Genomic DNA, 13,336 nt, shown 5'->3' on the forward strand with positions numbered 1-13,336 from the left:
ATCCTATCAAGCACACCCTTCTCATTAACCTGTGGTGAGTTATTCACAATTTTCGATGAACAAATAAAGTTTTATATGTAAGATAGCTAAATAAAGAGCAAAATTATTGATAATTAATATATTCTTATTTGTGCCCTGGTCCTATAAGAGCTCATTGTCACTTTCCACGAGCCGAGTTGTGACAAACTCACACTCGTTCTTATGTTTAATAAATGTATCGTATAGTGTGTGTGTGGCAGGCTTACAGTGATGGCAAACAACAACATTTGAGAGTGCGCTGACCCTGATGCTAGAGGGGGTACGTAGCTGGAGGTTGAATATTTGAATGGGTACGGGACTATAAAAAGTTTGGGAACCACTGCCCTAGATGTTAACCTATTTCATTTGGGTGAGGAGTTATTATGGGGAAAAAAATGATTCTCTATTTTGGAATAAACCGATAGATTTTTGTTATAAAATAAAGAGTGCAGCCAGACCTTTGTTGTTTCCCATCAGATTAGAAAAGTTGGAGATAATATACATTAAATGTTACACATTGTTTTTGTAGACCCACTCCAATTTGCATACTGCCCAAACAGATCCACAGGGGATGCAATCTCTATTGCACTCCACACTGCCCTTTCCCACCTGTACAACACGCTGATCCTCAACACTGGAGCCCCTCAGGGGTGTGTGCTCAGTCCCCTCCTGTACTCCCTGTTCACCCACGACTGCTTGGCCATGCACGACTCCAACACCATCATTAAGATTGCAGACTATGCAACAGTGGTAGGCCAAATCACCGACAACGACGAGACAGCCTATAGGGAGGGTTCAGAGACCTGGACGGGTGGTGCCAGAATATCAACCTATCCCTCAACGTAACCAAGACTAAGGAGATGATTGTGGCCTACAGGAAAAGGAGGATCAAGCACGCCCCCATTCTCATCAATGGGGCTGTAGTGGAGGTTCTACAGCTGAAACATCGAGAGCGTTGCATCACTGCATGGTACGGCAACTGCTCGGCCTCCAACCGCAAGGCACTACAGAGGGTTGTGCGTACGGCCCAGTACATCACTGGGGTTAAGCTGCCTGCCATCCAGGACCTCTACACCAGGCGGTGTCAGCGGAAGGCCCTAAAACTTGTTAGAGACCCCAGACACTCCAGTCATAGACTGTTCTCTCTACTACCACATGGCAAGCGGTACCTGAGTGCCAAGTCTTGGACCAAAAGGCTTCTCAACAGTTTTTCCCCCAAACCATAAGACTCCCGAATCAAATGGCTACCCCGACTATTTGCAATGTGTACCCCCCCCCCCACCGCTCTTTTATGCTGCTGCTACTCTCTGTTTATCATATATGGATAGTCACTTTAACCATACCTTCATGTACATACTATCTCAATTAGCCTGACTAACCGGTGCCCCCTCACATTGGCTACCCCGACTATCTGCATTGTGTCCCGCCACCCACCACCCACCAACCCCTCTTTTACGCTACTGCTACTCTCTGTTTATTATATATGCATAGTCACTTTAACCATACCTTCATGTACATACTACCTCAATCAGCCCGACTAACCGGTGCCTGTATTATAGCCTTGCTACTGTTATTTTTCACTGTATTTTTACTGTTGTTTTTATTTCTTTACTAATCTACTGTTCACCTAATACCTTTTTTTAACTTAAAAATTGCACTGTTGTTAAGTACGCATTTCACTGGGTCTACACCTGTTGTATTCCGCGTACCTGACAAATAAACTTTCAAATCAAATCAAATGTTATTTGTCACATACACATGGTTAGCAGATGTTAAATGCTTGTGCTTCTAGTTCCGACAATGCAGTAATAACCAACAAGTAATCTAACTAACAATTCCAAAACTACTGTCTTATACACACAAGTGTAAGGGGATAAAGAATATGTACATAAAGATATATGAATGAGTGATGGTACAGAGCGGCATAGGCAAGATACAGTGGATGGTATCGAGTACAGTATATACATATGAGATGAGCATGTAAACAAAGTGGCATAGTTAAAGTGGCTAGTGATACATGTATTACATAAAGATGCAGTAGATGATATAGAGTACAGTATATACGTATACATATGAGATTAATAATGTAGGGTATGTAAACATTATATTAGGTAGCATTGTTTAAAGTGGCTAGTGATATATTTTATATCATTTCCCATCAATTCCCATCATTAAAGTGGCTGGAGTTGAGTCAGTGTGTTGGCAGCAGCCACTCAATGCTAGTGGTGGCTGTTTAACAGTCTGATGGCCTTGAGAAATAAGCTGTTTTTCAGTCTCTCGGTCCCAGCTTTGATGCACCTGTACTGACCTCGCCTTCTGGATGATAGCGGGGTGAACAGGCAGTGGCTCAGGTGGTTGTTGTCCCTGATGATCTTTATGGCCTTCCTGTAACATCGGGTGGTGTAGGTGTCCTGGAGGGCAGGTAGTTTGCCCCCGGTGATGCGTTGAACAGACCTCACTATCCTCTGGAGAGCCTTACGGTTGTGGGCGGAGCAGTTGCCGTACCAGGCGGTGATACAGCCCGCCAGGATGCTCTCGATTGTGCACCACCTCACTTTGTGAGTGCTTTTGGTGACAAGCCGAATTTCTTCAGCCTCCTGAGGTTGAAGAGGCGCTGCTGCGCTTTCTTCACGATGCTGTCTGTGTGGGTGGACCAATTCAGTTTGTCTGTGATGAGTATGCCGAGGAACTTAAAACTTGCTACCCTCTCCACTACTGTTCCATCGATGTGGATAGGGGGGTGTTCCCTCTGCTGTTTCCTGAAGTCCACAATCATCTCCTTAGTTTTGTTGACGTTGAGTGTGAGGTTATTTTCCTGACACCACACTCCGAGGGCCCTCACCTCCTCCCTGTAGGCCGCCTCGTCGTTGTTGGTAATCAAGCCTACCACTGTTGTGTCGTCCGCAAACTTAATGATTGAGTTGGAGGCGTGCGTGGCCACGCAGTCGTGGGTGAACAGGGAGTACAGGAGAGGGCTCAGAACGCACCCTTGTGGGGCCCCAGTGTTGAGGATCAGCGGGGTGGAGATGTTGTTGCCTACCCTCACCACCTGGGGGCGTCCCGTCAGGAAGTCCAGTACCCAGGGACCCAGGGTCTCGAGCTTGATGACGAGCTTGGAGGGTACTATGGTGTTTAATCCCGAGCTGTAGTCAATGAACAGCATTCTCACATAGGTATTCCTCTTGTCCAGATGGGTTAGGGCAGTGTGCAGTTTGGTTGAGATTGCATCGTTTGTGGACCTATTTGGGCGGTAAGCAAATTGGAGTGGGTCTAGGGTGTCAGGTAGGGTGGAGGTGATATGGTCCTTGACTAGTCTCTCAAAGCACTTCATGATGACGGAAGTGAGTGCTACGGGGCGGTAGTCGTTTACCTCAGTTACCTTAGCTTTCTTGGGAACAGGAACAATGGTGGCCCTCTTGAAGCATGTGAGAACAGCAGACTGGGATAGGGATTGATTGAATATGTCCGTAAACACACCAGCCAGCCTGTCTGCGCATGCTCTGAGGGCGCGGCTGGGGATGCCGTCTGGGCCTGCAGCCTTGCGAGGGTTAACACGTTTAAATGTTTTACTCACCTCGGCTGCAGTGAAGGAGAGGCCGCATGTTTTGGTTGCAGGCTGTGTCAGTGGCACTGTATTGTCCTCAAAGCGGGCAAAAAAGTTATTTAGTCTGCCTGGGAGCAAGACATCCTGGTCCGTGACGGGGCTGGTTTTCTTTTTGTAATCCGTGATTGACTGTAGACCCTGCCACATACCTCTTGTGTCTGAGCTGTTGAATTGAGATTCTACTTTGTCTCTATACTGACGCTTAGCTTGTTTGATTGCCTTGCGGAGGGAATAGCTGCACTGTTTGTATTCGGTCATGTTTCTGGTCACCTTGCCCTGATTAAAAGCAGTGGTTCGCGCTTTCAGTTTCACGCGAATGCTGCCACCAATCCACGGTTTCTGGTGTGGGAATGTTTTAATCGTTGCTATGGGAACGACATCTTCAACGCACGTTCTAATGAACTCGCACACCGAATCAGCGTATTCGTCAATGTTGTTGTCTGACGCAATACGAAACATATCCCAGTCCACGTGATGGAAGCAGTCTTGGAGTGTGGAATCAGATTGGTCGGACCAGCGTTGAACAGACCTCAGCGTGGGAGCTTCTTGTTTTAGTTTCTGTCTGTAGGCAGGGAATAACAAAATGGAGTCGTGGTCAGCTTTTCCGAAAGGAGGGCGGGGCAGGGCCTTATATGCGTCGCGGAAGTTAGAATAGCAATGATCCAAGGTTTTGCCAGCCCTGGTTGCGCAGTCGATATGCTGATTAGCCTTGTTAAAATCCCCAGCTACAATGAATGCAGCCTCAGGATGTATGGATTCCAGTTTGCAAAGAGTCAAATAAAGTTAGTTCAGAGCCATCGATGTGTCTGCTTGGGGGGGAATATATACGGCTGTGATTATAATCGAAGAGAATTCCCTTGGTAGATAATGCGGTCGACATTTGATTGTGAGGAATTCTAAATCAGGTGAACAGAAGGACTTGAGTTCCTGTATGCATTTGTGACAACACCATGTCTCGTTAGCCATAAGGCATACGCCCCCGCCCCTCTTCTTACCAGAAAGATGTTGGTTTCTGTCGGCGCGATTTGTGGAGAAACCAGCTGGCTGCACCGACTCCGATAGCGTCTCTCCAGTGAGCCATGTTTCCGTGAAGCAAAGAACGTTACAGTCTCTGATGTCCCTCTGGAATGCTACCCTTGCTCGGATTTCATCAACCTTGTTGTCAAGAGACTGGACATTGGCGAGAAGTATACTGGGGAGTGGTGCACGATGTGCCCGTCTCCGGAGTCTGACCAGAAGACCGCTACGTTTCTCTCTTTTACGAAGTCGTTTTTTGGGGTCGCCGGCTGGGATCCATTCCGTTGTCCTGGGTGAAAGGCAGAACACAGGATCCGCTTCGCGAAAGTCATATTCTTGGTCGTACTGATGGTGAGTTGACGCTGCTCTTATATTCAGTAGTTCTTCTCGACTGTATGTAATGAAACCTAAGATGACCTGGGGCACTAATGTAAGAAATAACACGTAAAAAAACTAAAAACTGCATAGTTTCCTTAGGAACGCGAAGCGAGGCGGCCATCTCTGTCGGCGCCGGAAGTTCTCAACTTTGATATGATTTGTAAGTGAAAGTAGGCAAAAACAGAGGTGATTATGATATGAAATATTGCATCAGGACATCTATCATGCTGTGAAGATCCTTCTTATATATGAACTCATTTCAAATGTAAGGTATTGAAAGCATTCTATTTTTGCTGTCTGTAAATGTATTTACAAAATTCAACATGGCTGCCTATTCAGATGCTCTAGGAAGGTTGTGTAAATACAGAGAGAAGAGTTCAATTAGAGTAAAATATCCATACTTGTAGCACATTCATATTGTACCATGTATTGTTCAATTCATACATTTAAATTGCAGTAACTATTCAGTCATTGTGCTTTGTTTTTCATCGGTTCATTAAAGAATAGGTCTTTGATTAAGTCATGGTAAACTGTAAAAATGGTGTTCCTTTGAACTTTTTCTCTTGCATTACTGATATTGAATAACGTGTTCCATCATGACCTGTTACATGACTATTACCACTTGATCCAGTTGTTTATGCAAAATAGCTATTTGGATATAAACAGTATAACTTGTACACATGCACTTGTAAAGAAATTATAATAATTGATGTGCTATACTTAGTCTTGGTTGTAATTTATGGCTTCTCTTTACTGTGCAAAACGACCAATTTATTATTTATATATTTTTTGTACTTTTTTTTTTTTTATCCCCCAATTTTCATGATATTCAATTGGTAGTTGCAGTGTTGTCCCATCTCTGCAACTCCCCTATGGACTCGGGAGAAGCGAAGGTCAAGAGCCATGCATCCTCCGAAACAGGACCCTGCTAAGCTGCACTGCTTCTTGACACACTGCTCGCTTAACCCGGAAGCCGCACCAATGTGTTGGAGGAAACACCGTTCAGCTGGTGACCAAAGTCAGCAGGGCCATCTGTGCGCCGCCTCATGGGACTCCTGGTCACGGCCGGCTGTAACACAGCCTGAGATCGAACCCAGGTTTGTAGTGACACCTCAAGTACTGCGATGCAGTGCCTTAGACCGCTGCGCCACTTGGGAGGCCCAACTACCTTATTTTCTAAAGATGACATCATAATCTGCCCTTGTAGCCCACACTCTTGATAACCTCGACCACTGCTCCCTGCTCCAGAATTTACAATAATGTTGAATTATACATTGCCCAACAAACTGCATGTAATGGATCTAATTTACTGGTGAGTGGATGCTATTTCATTTCATTGCTGTAAGTAGTTAAGGAAAGAAAAACTGAATACATCTGTGGAATATACATTGCCGGATTTATAAAGGATGTATAAATCAAGAGTGCCAAGAGCTATGTCTACCGTATGTGTAGAACAACACAAAGTACAAGCCAAAAGGAGTGGTCTTTCATTCAACTGACAATCAAAAACGTCTTGCATTGATTTGACCCTGAACATTCAGAGTTTGATTGACTCTTCAAACCAAAATCATCAGTGAAGAAACCGTGTACCTTTTAAGTACTACCTCAAACCCCATGTCCAAGTATTTTACATTTCAACGTATAACAAATGTGAGAGAGCTATCATTCAACGAGTTGTCTATGTTATCAATCTGTCAATGAAGACACCGGTGCCCCTGGGTGAACCATCACAGACTCGGGCATGTTTGCTGTGAAACTCTGGGGGGCACTGACAGACAGACTGGAGAGAATGTTGAGAATGTAGATGTTGAGCCACTGGAGCCCAGTGACTGCTGGTTTGAGAGGCAGATGTCTGCCAATGACTGTGTCCGTGACTATGTCCATGGCCCAGCCTTCAAATGTCTTTGGTGTGGTCTCGGTAGCCTGTAGGTTGGAGGAAACTGGAGCGTAGGCTTGGACTGGGTAGGAATGATTCTGGAACCAATGAGAATGTGGAGAGTTTACAGAGAGCTTATCTAACTAAACAGTGATTCTCTAACTAATCATGGGGGACCACTAGGTGCCTATTGTACAGTATTCAATTACAGCTGAGGATCATCTATTGAAACTGCTCATTATACTGTAGTACATCATGTACTCTGGCTTGCACCCAGCAATCATGTTCATTTAATGACCTCTCGTCTTGTAGGATAAATGATGCATCTAGTGCTTTCTCAGTACTCAGGGTGGGTGGACTGTCTTCCTTCTCTATTGATGTAGGGTCATACAGGACATCAATGTTCAGGGGCACAACTTTCACTGGGGACAGGGAGACATCCCCCCCCCATTCTGAAATGGCATTTTTGTCCCCCCCAGATGTATCATTGAAAGGTGATACAAAACGAGGCAAAAGTGTGCTTTAGGGCCTTGAGGATGCGGTTGGGTTGGCTGTTTGGACTATTTATCTGACCGGATGGGGAGAAAAAACACTTCTAAAACCAAAGTTGTCCCTCAGAAGCCTGAAAGGCATCTTCTTATCCAGGACTGATGCTCTATGTTCAGCATGAGGACTCAACACACATTTCAAGCATATTATTTATTTTAATTGAACCTTTATTTAACTAGGCAAGTCAGTTTAAGAACAAATTCTTATTTACAATGATGGCCTACCCTGGCCAAACCCGGACAGAGCTGGGCCAATTGTGCACCGCCCTATGGGATTCCCAATCACGGCCAGATGTGATACAGCCTGGATTCAAACCAGGGACTGTAGACTGAGATGCAGTGCCTTAGACCACAGCACCGCACATAAACATATTACCATTTAACTACACTATTAAGCCCACTTAAAGCTGTGACATACTGCAGTGTATCACAGTTATTTTCAACCACAATAAGGTTGGAGTAAGGATAGAGATCCCCCCTGCTATGATGGGGTTGCGGAGGAAGAGAGTGTGGGACCAAAAGTGTTACTATGACCAGAAACAGCCAGGCCAGGGCTAACATGGGTACACTGACCCCAAAAAGAAAGCCCTTAACCATAAGTGAGTACACTGTGGCCATACCCATAAGGGAGGGGGATACAGGAACTAACCCCTCCACTTGATTCTGGGCAGATGCACCAAACAGTACCAGCCCCAAGGTTGTGTACAACACCCCTGTGTTGATAGAGAGCAGCTGAAACATGAGGAGGAACCAAACGGTGCCCACAGTCTTCTCAATCCCACCACAGAGGAGCACCAGAACCCCAATGCTGAGGAGTATCTGGGTCTCTGTCTGGTGGTGGAAGGAGTATGTGATGGGCTTGTGTACCGCAAAGGAAGAGGAGAGGATTAAACGGATGTTATCGGGTTGACAGACATCAGCGGCATTGATGTGTTGTGCTCTAGCTTGCTGCTGTAGCCTAATGGCACAATCTGTTACGTCATTAACGTTAGCTACACGTTGTAGCACGCTAGATAACGTTACAACAGACCCATTCAAAGTGGCTAGCTAGCTACTGAGCATGATTCTTGAGTCACTCAACCCCTCCTTGCTAAGGTACCATGCCCATTGGCAAAAACTGTAGTTACAAGACTTTAGACATCTTCTGATAAACCGAAATATGTAGTGACTGTAAACAAAACTGATGATACTGTAACGGCCCTGGGTTTATAAGCGCGGAAATTGACTCTGCCGCACGAGCATGCTTTTGGGGCACAGTCGATAGCGCGCCGGACCTCGGGCTAGAAGGTCCGAGGGTTCAAGACCTGCTCCCTGTCTGTTTCATTACAATACTATAATGACAGCAACAATGCCACTTGTTAGCCTGAACTCAGGAGTAAAACTCTTGAACCTCTGAACCACATCTTTCTAAACTATTCGGGTGATCATGTTGATGCTCAGTACAAACTTGTCAAACTACTAGAGGATAATCAAGCACAATACAAAATGTCAGTAATGACACTTTTCTTCCAATATTGCACAACACTTTAGCCAAGACTTGAGAAGCTAGCTTGCTAAACCAAAACAAATGTACTGAACTTCCGCATTTGGATTCATCACTTTCACAACCACAAAGATACTGTTGCGCAGACCATGAAGTGCGTTAAAGGCAGTGCTGCATTTAAAGACACTTCCTTCCACCTGCTGGCTTGTGCCTGAAATGTGATGACCAAGGAGTCCTCAACAGCTCATGTGAGTTAGATAGAAAGTTAGATATATTTGTTTGGACAATTTAATAAAATAATAAAACCCGTTTAATTAAATAAAACGTGTCAGGCCAGGGACAACACAATAAAGTAAACGGCTTCCATTGTGGTCCCTTAATGTTACTCAAAGTAAAACAATAATACAACAAAATATTTGGCAAGGAATGGTTTCTTCCTATTGATATCATGTTGGTCTATCTATGTAAAACGTCCAACCAACCATCGATTCAACCATTACTCAGTCAGTAAGATATAATAAGCACATCACGTTCGTTATTGAGCTACAACCAGTGAAAATATGATACCACTAGTCCGGCTCCAAACAAGCGTTTTTCTTGTGACGTATTAAGCGCAGTCATAAAGCTGTGACCCAAAATGACGTAACCATGCATTAATTCACTACATAAACGGTGTTCAGATTTGATTTAATCTGTTCAATAGTTTTCTTCACTCAGGTTGTTGCAGGTAATCTTTGGCCTTTTGGGGCACCTCCTTCCCGACATATATATACATATATAGGAAATAGGGTGCCATTTGGGATGCCATCTTTGTGTGTGTGTCTGTGTGTGAGTCAGGATGTGTTTTGTGTCTATTAATTGATGGAAATGTTTCCCTCAGAAAGAAAGATGGATCGTAATGATGAGAGAATCAAAAGAGCTTTAAGACGCCGCCCTTATGTGGTAAATATCAAATATTTGTTTGTTTTGTCCTGTTTTTGTTATATTATCACATTTTAAATTAAGTGTTGTGTTGACAGTTGAAACCAGTGAGGGTGAACACCCCTGATTCCGTGTTGTGGCCAACCGGCAAGGTGCACAGAAGGCCAAAGCCTGTAAGTCATATCTGACCTGAAACAAAAACACATACACATTAGTTATGCATTCTGCATGTACAAACTGCAGTTCTCAGAATTATAGCAAATGCAGATATCCCTATCTAACTTCATTGAATGCTGTCTTGACAGTCTAATTCAGTGCAGACCCCTCAGATCCACAAAAGGCCTGTAAGTCAAATTCAACCACATAACAGTCCTTATATTATTTATTGATACACAATTCAAGGCCAATATGAGCAAAGCAGTGTTGAATTCATTCTTTACTGTTAACAGCCAATCATTGTGAGCTATGGGCAGGACCAGACATCTGGGGATGGATGGAGCATCAATCTAGAGCCTCTCAGCCAGGTCATCTCTGCTGTTCCCATAAAGACACAACAGTTCGATCAATCTGTTGATTCATATGGCCATTTTGGTTGGCTTGGTTGAATTGACAATTATCCATTCGAGATGCTAAAGAATCCTGTACTATGGAAGATCTTTTGCCCCACCCCTAATGTTATGGGAGTTGCATTTATTGCATTTTCAGTTACCCATGTATTACTCACTACTTGTACAACCATGTTGGATTGCCTACATATTCTATGTATTCTATGGCTGCCATGAGTACATGCCTTTCTCTGTCTCCTCAGTCTGGAAGGGTGACTCGGCTGATAGAGAGAAAATATCATGATGTGATCTCATCCTCCAGTTCTGATGACTTTTCCATCTACTCCTTCACTGACTGTGAATCTGAGGTAAAAGAGTTGTACCCTACCATCCATGTCTTTGTTGAGTGACATCACTGGGAGGAGGATGGTCTCTGACTATTTGACTCTGATACACAGTGTGATGATGAGGATCATGAAAGGAGGACACCAAAGCTGAAAGTTGAGAATGGAAAGGAGACAAAGCTTGATGTGAGGGACATGGACGAGGATGATGATCTGTCTCTCCACTCCTTCGATGAGTCAGACTTCCTGGTAAGTTCTGCATATTAAATATTTTTTATATATATACATGGGGGATTGGAAATGATGCAGACAATTACTTATTGAGTGTAGTCATGTATCTGCAATGTGTATAGAGTAGTTATAAAGTATTTCTACAGATTGTGTTGAACATAGCACTTTCCTGATATGTTACTTTACTTTCTGGTCCTACAGAGCCCAGGGAAGGTCTCAGGTCCTGTATCTGTCAAGAATGGCCTCTCTCCTCTTGTAACCTCAGCACACCGGACACTGGCTGAAGCCCTACGGGCCCTGCCCTCTGCTGTAGGCTCTCCCTACCCAGTAAATGTTCCAAGGCCTCGGACTCCTCTCAACCCTGTCATTATCGCTCCGCCCCGAACAGAGAACTTCCCATACCGCCACAGCCCTCGCCTGGCTCCCATCACCAACCTGAGCGAGACCGGCAGGAAGCTGCTCCAGGAAATGGCTGGAGTGACCCCACAGGTGAGAGGAAATACAAGAAGGGAATATTGGCCGTAAGTCCTTCTATAGTATAGCATAAGTCCTTCTCTAGTATAGTATAGCTCTAGGTATAGTAGCTCAAGAGAAGAGAAAACCCATAAGCTTACATTACTTTATCTGCTTGTCCAAAATATTCAGGAAGGGAAGGTCAATAAGAAAAAGAAGAGCGAGGCCAAAAAAAATTTGAAGCAAGAGAAGGCCAGTAAGACGAAACAGATGGGAAATGTTGGAGAAAGTAAGGAGGACAAGAAAGAGGAAAAGAAGAGTCTGAGGAAGAGGTGAGGAAATAGAGGAGGGAGAAGTGGAACATAACCAGGGAATACTAGACTAGAGAATTAGAGAAATAGAATGAGGTAGCAGAGAAAGAGCAGCTATCTGATGTGTAAGTGCAAACTTAAGCAATAAGGCACGAGGAGGTGTGATATATGGCCAATATATCACGGCTAAGGGCTGTTCTTAAGCACGACGCAACACGGAGTGCCTGGTTACAGCCCTTAGCCGTGGTATATTGGCCATATACCACAAACCCCCGAGGTGCCTTACTGCTATTATTAACTGGTTACCAACGTAATAAGAGCAGTAAAAATAAATGTTTTGTCATACCCGTGGTATACGGTCTGTTATAAACTGGGTGGTTCGCGCCCTGAATGCTGATTGGCTGACAGCCGTGGTATATCAGACCATATACCACAGGCATGACAAAGTATTTCATTTTACTGCTCTAATTACATTAACCAGTTCATCATAGCAATAAGAAACCTTGGGGGTTTGTGGTATATGGCCAATATACCACGGCAAAGGGCTGTATCCAGGCACTCCGTGTTGTGTTGTGCGAAAGAACAGCCCTTAGCTGTGGTATATTGGCCATATACCACACCCCCTCGTGCCTTTTTCCTTAAATATACCACGGCTTTCAGCCAATCAGCAGGGATCGAACCACCCAGTTTATAATACTATTTATTCTCCTGTGGTTTTTAATTGACAGGTTTCTTCAGTGGCTGCTGTCCAAACTGAGATGTTCAAAGAAATAATGGACAACTATTACTTCTACCACACACACACACAGATTTTGAGTATTGGTTATTCCTACAACACACACAAATGTAATTTCAGAGACAGGAACTATGATTAGCAAAATACATATATTGGTCTCATTCTTATATTTTGAGACATGCAGCATTATTTAAATAAAACATATATATTGATCCCCATACAGCCTATGATAATGAATTGGATTTACATGCTTAGGCTTGGAAATATAGCCAGGAGAAGCAAAGGACAGCACCAACCTTAGGGCAGTGTCACTGGTATTGGGGTCATAGGTCTCCTTTGGCCAAAGTGAAGAGTTGAGGGCCCCTTACTGGTCTCCTTGCAATATCTGGTCTCCCACACAGAGATGGAAATCTACACCTGTTTAGGCCTTGGAGGATATGGCTTCAGATGAAAGACAGCAGAGAGATGCAGAACGTAAAAGTTTCAAACACATTGATATGCAAATTCAGGACCATTATACACTGAAGTGGAGCATGCATCTGGTCTGAAGCATGTCAAAAGAGTAGAAATGAACTGGGACTGGAGGAATACATCACATTTAAACTAAATTATCATGTATCTGATTTAGCTACACTTATCTGTACTTGAATTGTGCTGTTTGAAAAGTGCATTTCCAATAAAGCTTTTTAAATTGCAGTTATTTGTGTCAGACAGATTTTTGTCTTAATTAATTACATCAGGGGTTCTTAAACTTTTTACATCAAGGGAATATTATTATACTGATATTATCTTACCTGTTATCAGTGGGGGGATTTATTCTGTTGCTCTGGACTGTATCCCACGGTAGGTGGCGGTAGTGAACCAATAAATA

At 43.9% G+C, this 13,336-nt stretch overlaps 2 protein-coding genes across 6 annotated transcripts in view; both read left to right on the top strand.

Annotated features, from left to right (window-relative positions):
* LOC116364977 (uncharacterized) overlaps positions 1-13,336 on the top strand; it is a 31,578-nt gene that overhangs the window by 4,318 nt on the left and 13,924 nt on the right. The window lies entirely within an intron of this gene.
* Positions 9,070-13,139, top strand: LOC116364976 (uncharacterized). 2 transcript variants are annotated; one of them, XM_031817747.1, is made up of 9 exons: positions 9,070-9,172; positions 9,805-9,866; positions 9,944-10,018; positions 10,151-10,189; positions 10,295-10,758; positions 10,849-10,983; positions 11,167-11,454; positions 11,611-11,750; positions 12,458-13,139. In XM_031817747.1, exons 5-9 carry the CDS (start codon positions 10,606-10,608, stop codon positions 12,501-12,503), a joined length of 762 nt encoding a protein of 253 aa, XP_031673607.1. In that variant the 5' UTR covers positions 9,070-9,172; positions 9,805-9,866; positions 9,944-10,018; positions 10,151-10,189; positions 10,295-10,605; the 3' UTR covers positions 12,504-13,139. The 2 variants fall into 2 exon arrangements, with proteins under 2 accessions (XP_031673607.1, XP_031673608.1); XM_031817748.1 differs by lacking the exon at positions 11,611-11,750.

Source organism: Oncorhynchus kisutch, unplaced genomic scaffold (assembly GCF_002021735.2).
Source record: "Oncorhynchus kisutch isolate 150728-3 unplaced genomic scaffold, Okis_V2 scaffold1140, whole genome shotgun sequence".
Lineage (NCBI taxonomy): Eukaryota > Metazoa > Chordata > Actinopteri > Salmoniformes > Salmonidae > Oncorhynchus > Oncorhynchus kisutch.